Source organism: Rattus norvegicus, chromosome 2 (genome assembly GCF_036323735.1).
Source record: "Rattus norvegicus strain BN/NHsdMcwi chromosome 2, GRCr8, whole genome shotgun sequence".
Classification (NCBI taxonomy): Eukaryota; Metazoa; Chordata; class Mammalia; order Rodentia; family Muridae; genus Rattus; species Rattus norvegicus.
Window position 1 is genome coordinate 191,987,093 of NC_086020.1, and position 15,571 is coordinate 192,002,663.

Below are 15,571 nucleotides of genomic sequence, written 5' to 3' on the forward strand. Positions count from 1 at the left end.
TCGGAATCATCAGTGGGAAGTAGACTCTAACAGCAGTTGCCCAGCTATTGTGCTACACAAGGCAATTAAATTATAAAGGCTGTGTGTGTGCGTGTGTGTGTGTGTGTGTGTATGTGTGTGTGCGTGTATGTGTATGTCTGTGTGTGTGTCTGTGTGTGTGTCTGTGTGTGTGTGCATGTGTGTGTGTGTGTGTGTGTGCATGTCTTTCATTTGGGAACACAAACCATTGAGGCAGGAAGCAATCTTGCATCAGAATATATTGAAAATAATAATCCTACAGGTTATAACACAAAAAGAGAGATCAAACCAATAAAAATTATATAAATTTACTGGTTTATTTTAGACACTTTATTGGACGAGAACCAAGAGTTTCTGGAAGCCCTTTTCTTCCTCTCCTGAGGAGAGCTGACCTCCCTTTCCCGGAGAGGAAAGCAGCAGGACTTCGTACTTCGGAGTGTGGGACAAGATGCTGCCGGGAGTTCCATCATCTTCCTGACAGACACAGGGTCACTATCGGGTCTTCACCACATCCTGGCCGGCCAGGGTTCTCCACAGTGGTAGAAACAGCTCCCCCATGAGCCAGGGCATAAAGGAAAGATGACCTAACAGAGGAGCAGATGGATACAGTAGAAGCCGAGACAACATGGAGGAGTCCAGGAGCATAACTGGAGGCAAGGAATGCAGGCTTGCACAATTTCCAGGAGCATCTACAGAGCACCTTTCCCTCAACATTTGTGTGCTTTCTACTCCCCAGAGATTAGCATACACAGAAATCCTAAACACACAGCCGCTTCCCTGGTCGGGAAGTGACCGATTGACCACACGTGGACTCTGGCTTATATGCCTATTTGAGAGTGTTCAAGTTCTGTGAGAAATAGGTATTAGGTGTGATTTTGATTCATTTGGAAATCCATGGAAGCACTTAATGAAAACTCACCATTTTCTTAAAAGAAAAAAATAACCCACTAGTAGAGGCTGATGTAGTGCAGAGTTCAAACCCTGGTGTGCTGTGCAAATCCCTCATTGCACACTGTTGAGAATCTTCACTCTTAGGTCATTTCACAGGTGCTTAGTGCATCGCGCGCTGACCACCCTCAGTCTGTAGAGTTTCGTTGTTGGCTGGGCATGATTTTCAAATTATTGCTGATGGCTAGAATCTCACAAAGAAAAAACAATTCCCCAACTGCTTCCAAGTGGGAACTGGGAAAATTGCACAACGCAAGTGCCAACGGGAGCTACCATGCCACAGCCAGTCCTCTGATGACGGATAACTGCTCCGCAGATTCTGGAATTCACCAGTGAATGAACTCAGACTAAAGGCACAAGCAGCCCCGGCAACCAATGAGCTGGGAACCAGCCGATGAGCCCAGGGGAAGCTGGGAGCTCTGTACACATCAGCCTGCACCAGAAGATTCCTGGTGGGGAGAAGCAAGTGACAGGGATCCCGTGAAGCTTACTAGGAAGGTGAAATCCCGGGAAGGTCTGGCTAACCCTAGTAAAAGTGTGAGCAGTTTCGCACACCAGCTCTTAGGTCCCGAGGAAGGGAAGCAGCATGAGACACAAGGTGGATCTGAGCTGTGCAGCCAGAGGCACGGTGCTGGGCTCAGCCTCAGTCCTGACAACGACTCTCCATGCAGCAAGTTCTCCCTTGTGGAATCTGTCCTCCAACCGCCTCTCCTGTCTGGAAAGCATCAGTGTGGGCTGAGCAGTCTCTGGTGCTGAAGCTGAACGAGGCACTAAGAATGATGGGGCTTTGCTTCTGGGCAGGAATTCGGGCTCTTCACTTGATCATCTGTGTCTCCTCATTTGCATCATAGAACTCTTCCTCCTCTTCCTCACTCTCGCTCCCCAAGCTGCTGGCCTTGCCCAGGGGCTGCAATGGCAAAGGAGATCTTGTAGAAGCCGTAAAATGTGCAAAATGACATCACGACAGGTCCAAATGAGAATTACCACCCAGGCACTCAAAGAGTGATTTCACTGTTGTTTTGAGACAGGGGCCCAGGCAGACCAAGTCAGCCTTCAATCTGCTAAGGAGCTGAGATCAACCTCAGAACTTCCTGCCTCCACCTCCCAAGTGCTGGATTTACAGGGGTGCACCACAACTCCCAGTCTTAGATCGTTCTGAGGATCAAAGCCCAGGGCACCTAGATGGTTACAGCATATGTCTGTTTACCTGTGGAGGATCCAAGGTCTGTAGAGACAGCGCTTCCTCCCCTAACCGCCGATATGAGTACATTTGAAGATCAGAGAATGTCTCCAGCAAAGGACTGTTCAGAGTCTCTGGCAAGAGCAGGCTCAGGAGGCCTGAGGTCAGGCCTGTGGCTCCAAACACGATGAAGGGCAGGGACCACTGCACGTCCTTCTGTGGAGACAAAAGCCAAACAAATCTATCAGCCCCTCAGCAGGTGACATCAACAGTCCTGTGACCAAGAACTGCCAGGTTTGCTGTATGGTCAGCCCCTTCTCACAAGAACACCACACACTGCGTTTTCTTTGCTCTGAGACAACCATCCAGGAAACGGGTATACAGAGTGAGCCAAAGCCTTGGACCAACCGTGTGAGGCAAGGCATGGCCATGGTCACCTGTGAGCCTGACAGGCTCACATCAGCAGAGCTCCTAGGAACTCTCAAGTCCGGCTTCCACCTGAGGGCAGAGTCTGCTCCACACTGGTCTTCACATTCTCTTCATATGAACTATGGACTATCTACTGCTAATAAACTTTGCAGTGGTCAGATGTGTTGTCATGACATCATTGAGAGTCCTAAGATCAAAAGAACAGAAATCCAAAGAAAAAGGTCTGTGGCACACAGAGTTTGTAAACTATTTGAGTTGAATGTGGTGCTACCAGGAATTGCTTCAGAGATTCACAGGGAATTCTCAGAGAAAGTCGATGATTTCTTTCAATGCACAGGCTCCCGACCACAGTGAGCTGGCTCTAGCGTTTAGAATATTTCTTTTCAAGATCCTCTAGAAAAGTCCTTAAAGGCAGTGTTGAAACCATAGTAGAAGTAATAACATAATGATATTTTATTATATAATAAGATACCTCATGACATAATACTCTAAAGACTATTTCAGGATTTTTAACTGTGTACATGTGTGTGCACGGATGTGCTGGTGCCCACGGCAGTGATGGAGGCCCTGAAGTTATAGGAGGTCAAGGGCTGCCTGACACAGTTCCAGGGATCAAACTTGGTTTCTTTGAAACAACAGGTGTGTTCTAAACCATCGAGCCTTCTCTTCAGTCTCCTTTATAAACGTTCTAGGATTTGGTGTTTTTGTTGGTGTACATGTGGAAATGTCCCGGACCCTTCCAGAGGACAATGAATAATGAAGGGCCATACTGACCCTCAGAATACAATATCATGGCTGCCACACGTCATGACAGCTCAAGGTCTCATGCCTGATTTTATAATTGTCTACCAGTTAAGACATCTATGGTCCCTTACAGCGACTATGGAGGGTTACATGCAGTAATATGTGCAAAGTACTTAGCATAGAACCCAGTACTCCATAGATCATACACATTAGTTGACTTCTGAGTGTTGATGGGAGGGGGAATGCTGGCATCACCAAACCCTCCAATGAGTCCAGGTGAACAAAACGTCAGATGCACCAGGGGTGAATGCCCCAGTCCATCCACCCTGACAGAGTACGGCGCTCTGTGTCAGAAAGGCACAAGCTTGGCATTTGTGTAGCCACTCTTGGCCGAAATCACTCATTATCTCTTTCTACACAAAGCACAAATGGTCGCCAAAGCAGAGGACCAAGAACAGAGACAGGAGGTACAAACCAACCAGAGAGGGGACGAAGGGAGCAATGATCCCACCGACTCGGGAGAACATGGAGCACGTTCCGAGGCCAACGTTTCTAGAAGGCAGGAGAGAAACCAAGTTAATTAAATAAATACAATCATTAAGTCTCAGGGGGACAACTTTAATACTGGGTAGGAAGACTATTCCGAATCCAACATAGTAAATTCCTAAGGAGAAGGTACAGTGCCCCATTAGACCTTTCTATGAGGCCAAGGAGTTCTGAAATGACATCACCCTGTGCCACAGCACTGGACACATGAGGCTTTTCATCACTTGAATGTGACTCATGAGGATAAGGAAAGGAACTTTTATTTTAAGAACAAGGTCTTGCTATGCTGGCCCTGGCTGGTCTTGAACTGTGCCAATCCTCTTGTCTTCCCCCCAAGTTCTTCAAACTGAAGATATGGGCCATCATACTCAGCAGTGACAGACTTTTAAAAAATGTATTTATTTTTATGTATATGAATGCTTTGACTATATGTATGTGCATCATGGCCATGCCTGGGACTGCTGCAGTTAGAAAGGTGTTGGATCCCCTGGGGCTGAATTTTCAGGTAGTTGTGAGCTGCTATGTGGGTGATGGGGATTGAGTCTGGGTCATCTTCAAGAGCAGTCAGTGCTCTTAACCATCTCCAGTGTCTGTAATTTTAATTAATTTAAGTCTCATGAGGATAGCAATAGCCGTATGGGTCAGAAGATGAACAGATTGAGCATCTGAGTGTGTCTCATGGAAGGAGTGAGCTTTAGTTCTTCTGTCAGTTAAGAGAGCTACAACCAAGGTTTTGTGAGCCAAAATCTTTGACTTTTTTAAAAACTCAGCTAAGTGTTAAAAGCCAGGCATGTTAATAGAAATGATGTGTGCACACTGTCAGGTAACCCAGAACAACAAGCCAGGGATCAGAGAATGGCGCCGTTTCCAGATAGGCTAGCCCTCCACTTCTGCCTCAGCCTTTCTGTTGGCATGGGAAGGCGTTCCTGTGTGTGTGGATGGACGGTGTGGCACCCATGTTGCAGAAACAAGGATGAGGAGACACCAGCAGAGCAAGCTGTTTCTGGGAAAAGACTTCAACAGGTGGAAAGCACTCGGAGGCCTCCTGCTTGAAGAAACAGAGGTTTTCCAAATGCTCTTTAGGGAGACTGGCATAGGACTGGCACAGGGAGGACCAGCCCAGGGCACAGGAAGCAGAGCTGAGGCTGCAGCCCCATCCTGAATCTGGGTTTGCCCTTGTCCTCATGAAGGGCTATTAGGATTGAAGATGTTCTTTCTTATATAAGTCTCCACTCACTTCCCCTCTAAAACAACTGACTCTCAGAAACTGTAAGCAAGCCTCCACGTAAATGCTTTCTTTCATAAGAGTTGTCTTGGTTGTGGTATCGCTCACAGCAATAGAACAGTGCCTAAGACAATGGGAGATTGAATGCTCTCATGAGCGACACATGCCCACGCAAAGGCAGGGAAGGCCATCTCCGTCCACAGCAGCACCGTTAACAAAGCTGGACGGCATGAATGGGGTACGGCAGCAGGAGAGAGCCTTACCGGATGACAGTGGGGTACAGCTCAGAGGTGTAGATGTAAACAATGTTGAAGGCAGCGCTGATGGTCAGCTTTCCCAGCAGGGACAAGGAATGGCTGTTGACCACGGCAAACACACCTGTGTCTGAGGAGCAGAGACAACACGAGTGAAGTCTACGGGCTTTGTGGACCATTCAAAACCAAATGCTCAAAATACCAAAGTGTTCCACTGTGGTGAGAGATAGGCCCATGACATTTTTGAAAGAAGATATGACGATGTTCTGAAGAGAACAAAAGGTGAAAGAAATTTGGAAAAAAACTTGTTTTTTCTCCATTTCTTGCTTGGGTTATTAACTGATAATTAGATTTGAATTTCTTATTCTGTTTAAATAAAATATAAATGCATTCTAGTTTCACATTCTTAGTAAAATAGTATCCGGTGGTTCTTTCTTTTATTTTCTGGGTCTCTATAGTTGTTATCTGTCTCCAGTGAATCTCTTCCTTCAAAAATCCACACACCTCTGCCTTCTAAATAGCAACTTTCTCCTTGTGAGGAGAAAACAGGTCTCAAGCTTTCTGTGCCTCCTACAGTTACCATCAGCCTTGCCACTGATCTTCCTCTCCAACTCCCAGCACCCAGCTGACTCCCTGCCTCTCCTCAAAGTCCCCAAGGGCCAGCAGCACTGTCCCAATCTCAGATGTAATTGCCTCTCTTAGTGACACTTATGCCAAGCAGAAGACCTTGTCCCCTCCTTGGGACCACACAGCTCATGAGCCCCTCTTCCCTTAATATCTCAGTGATGCTGCTCCTCCCGCTGCTCCTCCGTATAACCGCTGCCTCTTCCTCCCAGCCCACCGACCAGCATGCCTCGGGCGCTCTCTTGTTACCCACTTTCCGTCTTGTTTGCAAGAGTGTATTTCAAGGTATTCTATGCTAAGGTTGGTGTCCTATTTATTCCTGTCTGACCCAGAATTCCCTGTGGGATAGGGCACACCGCTGATTACTAAGTATCTACTGAACTAAGAGGCACTGGGACTCTAGCTGGCATGAACGTGGTGGGAAGAGTCTGTGTTCATGCTACCTCAATTGCCAGTGAGGAGGGCATATCCCATCCCCAGTCCAAAACCATGTTCGTCTACTTTAACATGGTGTCAGGAGACCATGAACAGGCATCTTAAACATCTAGGATGACATTCAGTGCTGCCAAGATATTTGGGGATGACCATGGCTGCTGGTTTAAGTGATATATATATTTAAGCTACAAGGTCTCTCTAGAAAGAGTCCATGCCTCCCAGCATTTGCTCCAAGGCATGTTTCTAGGACCCTGATCTCACTTCCTCTACTAACAATTTAACTAGATTATTCACTTCACCATTTCAACCAATAATTAGGATATGTGAGCCTCTCCACTATTTTCTAGAAAACTGAATCAGGAAAAAGTATTGAGTAGCAGGGATGAAAACAAAACTATTTGTGTAAACTGAAGTTTCCTCAAAACCAAACGATCGAGACACCTACGCTGAAGACTCTAGGCATTCCTGAAGAGTTAGAATGATGTGGATCATAGTTCTGCCATCAGGCTTTCTTAGCGCCCCCTGCCCCGCCCCTGTGCTTGATCTATCAAAGTGTCTACTATAAAACAAAGCCCTTGGAAATGTGCCACGTCTTCCACCAACTCCAAGGACAGGACTACAACCAGAGAGCATCTGAAGCCCACAACACAACTGTTGTTTGGATAAGTTTGTTCCAACCCATCCGCCTGCAGCACCCCACAAACGCAATTGGTGGGGACATGTTTATGACGTCTCTCATTCTGTGGCTAGCAGATGCTTCCTTATCAGAACATGTTATCCCGGGCACCCTGGATCTATATAGGGTCCTTCACACAATCGGTACTATTTGGCTCAAGAATAAAATATCTCTTCTTTCTCTTGAGGCGTGTTGCCTTTTAACTACAAATGGCTTTTGGTAGCGGTGGATTTCCCTCACGCCCTGCCCTGTGCACAGTGGCATCTTTCAAAACCACAGGAAGGCACTCTACATCTTTACTAACAGGAGAGACGATTGCCATCTGGAAATTTAAATTCACGTGGAGGACACAGAGACAATCATCTAACCTCCAGCCGAGTCTAAAGCTGCAAGAGGATTCCCCCGTGAGGAGGAGGACACCTCCAGCAGTAGCTCATTTGGGGAGGCTGGCTCTGGCCACAGGCCAAAGCTAGTCCATCTGCTGCTTGAACCTTCTCTCCTCTGCTCCTGCCAACACACCTGCAGTCACTTCTTCAGGGGGAACCCACTTCTCCATCCCCTAAGATGGCTTATGTCAATAGCAGACAGCTTTCTTTGTTAAGGTTCCTGCTTGTGCAGCTGCTGGGCTGCGGGCTGTGTTCCAGAAGACTCTGCCGCCACTGAGCCAGTCCCCTGCCTTCCTGACCTACATTCCTAAGTCATTCCCAATGAACGGTCAAAGCGTTGTTTGGGGAAGAAGGCAAAGTGATTTAGAGGGGAAGTTAAAATGGAATTACAGTTTTTAAGATGTGGGTTTGCACACTTGTTTCTTTCCATGTACTAGACTCCACGAGGTCATAACTTAGCTCCCACAATGCGGCTTTGGAGGACAGAGTTTCCAGGACTTTCAGGAACCCTTTGGAGCCATCAGAACAAACGTCTCTTTTGTCCATTTATTACTGAGTTGTAAAACTCCATTCTTTATTTCGAATCAATCTTTCGCCATGCATATATATTTTACAGATATTTTCTCCTAGTCTGTTCTTTACTTCTTTCTGTTAAGGGTGTTTTGTTTTAAGGGACTTGTGTTTCCTCTGCTGCTCACGTTGGCCCTGAACTCCTAGCTCAAGCAATAAACTGTTGGTTCCAAATAGCAAACTTCAGTCACTGTTCTTTTACAGAATGATAATCATAAGCCAATCTGTTTTATTTTGCTGTTTGTAAGACAGACATGGTTACAGGTAGCCCAGGCTGTCCTTGAACTTGCTGTGTACCCAAGGATGACCTTGAACTCTTGTGGTGGTCTCTCCTCCTCCTGAGTGCTTTTCTAAAATTCAATCCCTTCCCCTGATCTATCCTATCAAATATCGCACTATCTGGATTCCTATAACTGCGGTAAGTTAAACATGATAAATTCTACAACTTTGTTTTTCTTGATAGAAATTATCTTGGCTAGTCTAGAATCCTTTGAATAGTCATATTTGCACAAATTTATTCTATCAGTAAACGAATACTCCTGGGCATTTGATAGCTAAATCGGTTTGGTAAGAGACGAAGGCTTAAAGGGCTTGGTGATCTCCTTATTTGTGAATATTACTATTGCTAATTCAATTATTTAGCCCTCTCTAGTTCCTCCTTTCATGGTTTTATGTCATGCTTTATACATGCTATGGAAATTTTACCTCTAAAACTTTAAAAATTTTTATTACTAGTGCCATTGTTAATTGCATAGTAGATTATTTGCTAATGATATATAGAAATAAAATTGTGCATCCATGATTCTGGCAGGCTTACTTAATTCTATTATTTAGTGTTTAAATGTGTGTGTGTGTGTAGTGGTGTGTGTGTGTGTGTGTGTGTGTGTGGAGTGGTGTGTGTGTGTGTGTGTGTGGAGTGGTGTGTGTGAGTATGTGTGAGTGTGTGTGTAGAGTGGTGTGTGTGTAGTATGTGTGTGTGTGAGTGTGTGTGTGGAGTGGTGTGTGTGTATGTGTGTGAGTCTGTGTGTGAGTGTGTGAGTGTGTGTGTGTATGTGTGGAGTGGTGTATGTGTGTGAGTGTGTGTGTGTGCGTGTGGAGTGGTGTGTGAGTGTGTGTGAGTGTGTGTGTGTAAGTGTGTGTGTGGAGTGGTGTGTGTGTATGTGTGTGTATGTGTTGTGTGTGTGTATGGAGTGGAATGTGTGCTGTAGTTAGAGCAGATCTCTGTGGGTTTGGTTCTCTCCTTTCACCATGTGTGTCCAGGGCTGAACTCAGGTCAACAGGCTTATTTCCCTCTGTCTCGGCTTCAGTCCCTTCCCTTTCTTTTCATGGTTACACTGCATTCACTGGTTTGTTTCTGACCATGTTCCATAGAGAATGGCATCCTGATGACAGCGATTATTCACCCTTTCAGTGGTAAATGCAGCATTTGCTAGAGGTTTTCCCTTGATCCAATCTGTCAGGTTAAGGAAATTCTCTTGTGCTTCCAGCTGCTAATATTCTTTCTTTTATTGGATATTTTATGCATTTACATTTCAAATGTTATCCCCTTTCCCAGTTTCCCCTCCATAACCCCCTATCCCATCCCCCTCCCACTGCTTCCATGAAGATGCTCCCACTCCCACCCACCCACTCCTACCTCACCCCCTGGCATTCCCCTACACTGGGGCATCAAGCCTTCACAGGACCAAGGGCCTCCCCTATTGATGCCAGACAATGCTATCCTCTGCTACATATGCAGCTGGAGCCATGGGTCCCCCCATGTGTATTCTTTGGTTGGTGGTTTAATCCCTGGGAGCTCTGGGGGGGGGTCTGGTTGGTTGATATTGTCGTTCTTACTGTGGGGTTGCAAACCCCTTCAGCTCCTTCAGTCTTTTCTCTAGCTCCTTCATTGGGGTCCCTTTGTTCAGTCTGATGGTTAGCTGCAAGCATCCTCATCTGTATCAGTAGGGCTCTGGCAGAGCCTCTCAGGAGACAGCCATATCAGGCTCCTGTCAGTAAGCACTTGTTGGCATCAGCAATAGTGATTGGGTTTGGTGGCTGCATGTGGGATGGATTCCCCAGGTGGGGCAGTCTCTGGATGACCTTTCCTTCAGTCTCTGCTCCACTCTGTCCCTAATATTTCTTTTAGACAGGAATCATTCTGGGTTAAAAATTTGGAGATGAGTGGGTGGCCCCAACCCCCCAACCAGAGGCCTTGCCTAACCTCTGGATATGGTCTCTACAGGTTCTCCCTCTATTTTGTTGGACCTTTCAGCTACTCTCACCTGTGTTGGGTCCTGGGAGCCTCTTGCTTCCCTGGCATCTGGGACTTGCTGGTGACTACCCCCAGTTCCCCATTCTCCCATTGCTACACACCTCTGTTCAAATTCCTGACCCTCTGTATATCATCCCTGTCTCCTCCCATACCTGCTAATATGTGATGTGATTATCAGTAACTTTCGTTTTTTTTCTGGGTTTTAATATGGCGAGTAACACTGTGCTTGTGTTTGTGAGCTAAAGCTTGCTTTTGTCTGACTTAGTCCTCGGAGTAAGTGATGGCCTAATGTTAATTGCTGGGAAATCACATGAATTGGAATTTCTTATTTACATGTTTTATAGCACCCAGGAGCAAAGCCGTTGGTGTTCTCTGTGGGATGTTTCTAACCTCACACTCAGCTGCTCTCCAGCGAAGGGCCGCTTGCTTCCACATAAGCTTTCTGGGTTTGCTTCTCTGCAGACTGGACCTAAATTGGATTTACTAGCATAGGAATATTCTTGATGTTTTCTCATTAATTGCCACAGCTCCTTCAGTGATGGCCCCATTCTCATTTCTGATATTTGTGATCCGTGTCTCCTTATATTTTATTAGTTTAGAGGTTTATTCATTTTAATTGGTCCTAAACAAAAAGTTTGGTTTCCTTGGTTTTCTCTATAATTTTTCTGTTTTCATTCCTTGCTTTTTTCTCTCTTATATTTATCACTTTATTCTTCTGCTTGCCTTCTGTTTCACTGGCGTTCATTTTTTAGAGTTTATCTTCTAGAGACAGCATTGAGATTACCAATCTGTTGAGTGTTGACAATTATATAAATTATATAAATGTTCAAACTAAGCTTTATAAAAGTTTCTACATGAGTTTTGATGGTTATATATTTATGTTTTAACCAAAATATCTTGTAACTTCCCGTGTCATTTGACCTGTGCATCCTTAAAAGAGTGTTGTTTAGTATTTAAATGTTTAGGATTTTTTCCAGATACAGCTATTGATTTCTAGTTTAATTTCGTTCTGGTCAAGCAATACTTTTACAAGTCTTCAGTACTTTTAATTCCCTTTGCTTGTGCTCCTGGCCCATTTGATGGCATCCTACCAGAGGCTCTGTGGCTTTTCAAATGGAAGCCATGTTCCCTGGCACTAGGGTAAGGTGTGTGTGTGAATCGGTTGGGTTGTGCTTGTTCTGTCTCCATTTCCTATTTTTCAATCAATCACTGAACCAGCCATTGCAGGATCAACTGAGTTCTGCACAGGTTTGTTTTGGGGACTCTGAATGCTTTATAAGAGGCACATAGGATCCTCACATGGTCACTAAAAGACATTTGAAATTTTATCAATTTATGAAGCTCTTGGTCATTGTTTCTGCAGATATTTTCCCAAGACCAAAGTTAAAAGTCAAGTCACTTTATATTTCCCCACACTCACTGTGCTCTGTTAGATTTAATTCATTTTTGTTTTAATTTTAAGGTGAACAGTTTTGTTTTTTTAATTTCTAGCTATGACTGAATTCATGGATCTCTTCTTCTGTGCTATCCAGTCTGGTGTTGGTCTCATCTCTCCACTGCTTTCGCATGCTGCGTGCTTCCCCTTGAGCATGTCTTCTTTATGGCTTCATTTTTTTCTGCTCATTCCAAGGATGTTTTTTGCCTATGTGGGCTCACGGGACACAGTATACCAGCTTCTTGGATTGTCTGCTTAAACCCACAGAGCGTAGCCACGGGAGCTGCTTGGATATTCGTCCACTCAGGCACATGGGCCACTGTTGCAGCTGCTGCTTGGATCTCCTGGCTTTCTGGTCCCATCACTCATGGACCTCAGGGTTGTTTCTGCTGAATTCTCTCCTTGTGAGGAGGATTTCTCCTGCTTATGTGGAAGCCTGGAAATTCTGACTGAAAGCTCTGCGTGACTGTTCCCTGGTGAGGTGGTGGGTGGGCTCCCTTAGTGACTTTGCTCTATGGTGCAGTTCAGTTACTCAGAATCGGTTGATCATGGAGTGTTTGTGTTGAGCATTTTGGCAAATGGCTTTTCACTTAGGCTTCTTCTCTAATGGTTAATGCCCAGCTAAAGGATGCACAAAGGACCTTGGCCTGGGTTCCATTGATGGATCTACTTGCTATTGTCTGATCATTTCCTCTACTCCTATTTGATGGTCCTTTCTACTTCTGTTTTATTGTCCTCCCTACTCCTGTCTGGTGATCCTCCCTTCTCCTGTCTGGTGGTGCTACCAGTTCAAACTCACAATCTTCCCTACTCTTGTCTACTGGTCCTCAGCTCTACTCATGGTCTTTCCCACTCATATCTACTGATTCTACCCGGTCCGATCTCATGATCCTCCCCACTGCTGCCTGGCAGTCCTCCCCACTCACGTCACTCCATCGGACTCTGATCTGTGGTTTCCTTCTGTCCTCACGCGTAACCTCCCTTGCATGCACAGAGCCTGGAGGATCTTTCTGGAGATCTCTGGAGTCTTCCTCTGTGTATTTTACTCCTCTCAATATTGTTTCCCAGCAACATTTAGCCCCCTTAATATCTATTTCTTCTAGCCACCTTAATATCCATTTCTCAATGTTTTTGCCTTAGCAACTTGTAGCCATGCTCAATAACTAGTTCTTTGATTCTTTGATTGACCCTGCACAAAGACCCTCCTGGAGCCTGCCTTTGTTTAGTGTCCTTATCTTGGGGTCATTGCCCTATGCAGCCTGTTGTCCAGTGGATAAATATGAACATTTTAATGTATATTTTATTAGTTTTTTTAAATATAGGTTTTATATTTTAAAGTGCGGAGATGGCTGCCCTCTTACGATCATGGCTGAAGGCCCAATCACTTGTCAGTTCTCCTGTGGCACTGTTGCTCATTATTTTTGGATCATGAGATTTTAAGCTGTCTGAGGCCAGGAAGCAGGCCTTGGTTACAGGCAGGACCTCGTATTCATAGGTGCTGGAGAAGCCGGGGCAGAGATGGGCAGACGGCTCTGAGGGAGGAGATGTGGCGTGCGGCCACTCCGGGCAGTCAGTGCACATGATCTCCATCCTCACTGTGGCTGGTCTGGCACATGGTCACATCTTCCAGAGAGGACACAGCCGCCACAAGCCTCCCCTGCAGGTCAGGGCCACCCTAAAGTCAGTCTTTTAAACCCACCAGGCCTGCCACTGGAGAGTTGAGAACTGGCTGTGATCACACAGTGTTGTTCATGCTCAGACACCACGGCTTCCCCGTTTGCAATCACGGGCTGTGCTGTGAGTCAGGGGTGAAACGCCAACCCCTCACTCTAAAGCTGGACATGCTAGCTGACCAGCCTGAATTTTAGTTCCCGTATGTGGTGACGCGTAATGACCTTCTGTATGTGGAGAGAATCCAGCACTTAGTCAACACTCCACACGGCAATTTATAATTGTAAGATTAATTAGAACCCTCCTCTGAGCAAGAATACAAACCAAGTAAAATGCCTGCTGACCAGTCTGTTTTAAAAAATGAGTAAGTGGCCCTGTTAACATTCCTAGAGGAGAACACAGGGAGGCTAACCAGGAAGGAAGCTCCTGGAGAGGAAGCTTCTCTATTAGTGTTGAAAGTTTTTGGATTTTGGAACACTTCAGGTTTCAGCTTTTTGGATTAGGGATATTCCACTTATAATTATAAATCACAGGCTGCAAGATATCACACATCTGGTTTTTAATCTTGTTTTCTGGAGATATATTGTCACGGTATTCACAAACGCCCCCAGAAACTGAGAACCACAACCATAGGCAGATGCTAAAAGGAAGCCATGGGTAAAGGGCACCTGAGTTGGCAGAAAGGGGAGAGCGCAGGTGTGGAATGCTTGATGGAGGAAAGCAGGGAAATGAGCAGGAGCACGGTGGAGAAATGAGCAGGAGCACGGTGGAGAATTGAATGGTCTTCAAACTCACATGAGCTGCTAATAGAAACTGCGAAGTCTCTTTCTTAATACACACTTATCAGGACTTTCATAACCTATAGCTTGAAACTCTGAAAAGGGCAGATTGAAAAGAAACCAAGCAAAACATCTTAAAGGGTCAATATGAATAGTTTAAAGAATTTCTTTTACTTTCAGAGAGGATTCCAGAAAGAAGAAGAAGGGTTATGTACAAAAAATAGGCCATCTGTTCTCTGTCGTTAGTGATGAATCAAAGGGGGGAAATGGGCTCAGCCGCAGTGGGAGAGGATCATTCTAGCAGTCATGGTTGTGAAAACCAGACATCATTTACTAAGGGTCATCACAGAATTTCTTCCCTAGGAAATTTTTGCAATTTGTCAGGCTGTCCACTTTTCTAAGCATAACTGCCGTGGTATATTTATTCCCCAAGGCTGTGGAAAACAGTGCTCCACTGTGTCTCAAATGTGTTCATCAAGAGGCACAATCCGCAGAGGGTCCCAGCAGCTCTGAGGACAAATGGGGATAAAGAGGGCTGGCTGATCTGGTCAGGAGATCGCTCACGTGTGTTCATCTTGGGTTTTGTTTTGTTGTTTATAGTAGAGTAAATGTTAAGGAAAAGTCATGCGCAGAGTCCTAGGGGTGGGCTACCTGGATGTGCAAGGAAGCAAGAGGGAAAAAAAGATATCCCTTGGCCCTGCCTTCCATAGTGAGATGAGGCACAGAAAAGGTTTATGGCATAGTCAAAGCTTTGCTCTCTGAGGTGAGGCATAAATATGACAGTCATGGTAGAAAACTGCATCTCCAAAGTTGTCTGCACAAAGCACGCTCTGCTGAGCATAAAGCTACCACAGTTAGAAGCCCGTTATCTCTTGCCTTAGACAAACAAAACGAGAATGCTGGCACTGGTATAGGATAAGAAATGGGCAAGCATCCTGAATTGTCTAGTTTCCATGAGTTGATAAAATCCCTGCCCGGCTGTGGTGCAATCCCAGCCTAAATCGCTATTGAACAAACACACGGTGTGTGATCTGCTCATGGCACGGAAGTTCAGGTGGTGACCGACTGAAGAACAGTACACCGCAGGGTCAGGAAGTGAGTCTGGGCCTCCTGAAGGCTCTGGATAAGACCCTAGAACAACTGAACTCAAGGAGCAGCAGTTTAGCAGAGGGGTGCTTAACATGCAGGCTGCTCTGGGAAACGACCATTTCATGCTTCCCAGAAGCTACCAGAGTATCTCCATGATTCTCAGAGCACGAGAGCAGCGATCGAAATCCCCAAACTCAGCGCAGGGTGTTATTAGCCCGTGTACCCTGGTAGCAAAGCTGGTAGGACCCGCCTCACTGAACACCATGTCTCTGTGCTGGAACAGTCACATCTCCAATGTGCAGGTACCA

General features: G+C 45.7%; 1 protein-coding gene across 3 annotated transcripts in view; it reads right to left on the minus strand.

Moving 5' to 3' along the window:
* Window positions 1-316: 316 nt before the first annotated feature.
* Slc22a15 (solute carrier family 22, member 15) overlaps window positions 317-15,571 on the minus strand; it is a 62,451-nt gene continuing 47,196 nt past the window's right edge. For all 3 annotated transcript variants that reach the window (XM_017590914.3, NM_001107707.2, XM_039102400.1), the window contains 4 exons: window positions 5,354-5,474; window positions 3,799-3,871; window positions 2,174-2,362; window positions 317-1,873 (listed from right to left, as the gene is read on the minus strand). In XM_017590914.3, coding sequence (XP_017446403.1) covers window positions 1,781-1,873; window positions 2,174-2,362; window positions 3,799-3,871; window positions 5,354-5,474 — 476 coding nt within the window. In that variant the 3' untranslated portion in view covers window positions 317-1,780. The remainder of the gene's footprint in view (window positions 1,874-2,173; window positions 2,363-3,798; window positions 3,872-5,353; window positions 5,475-15,571) is intronic.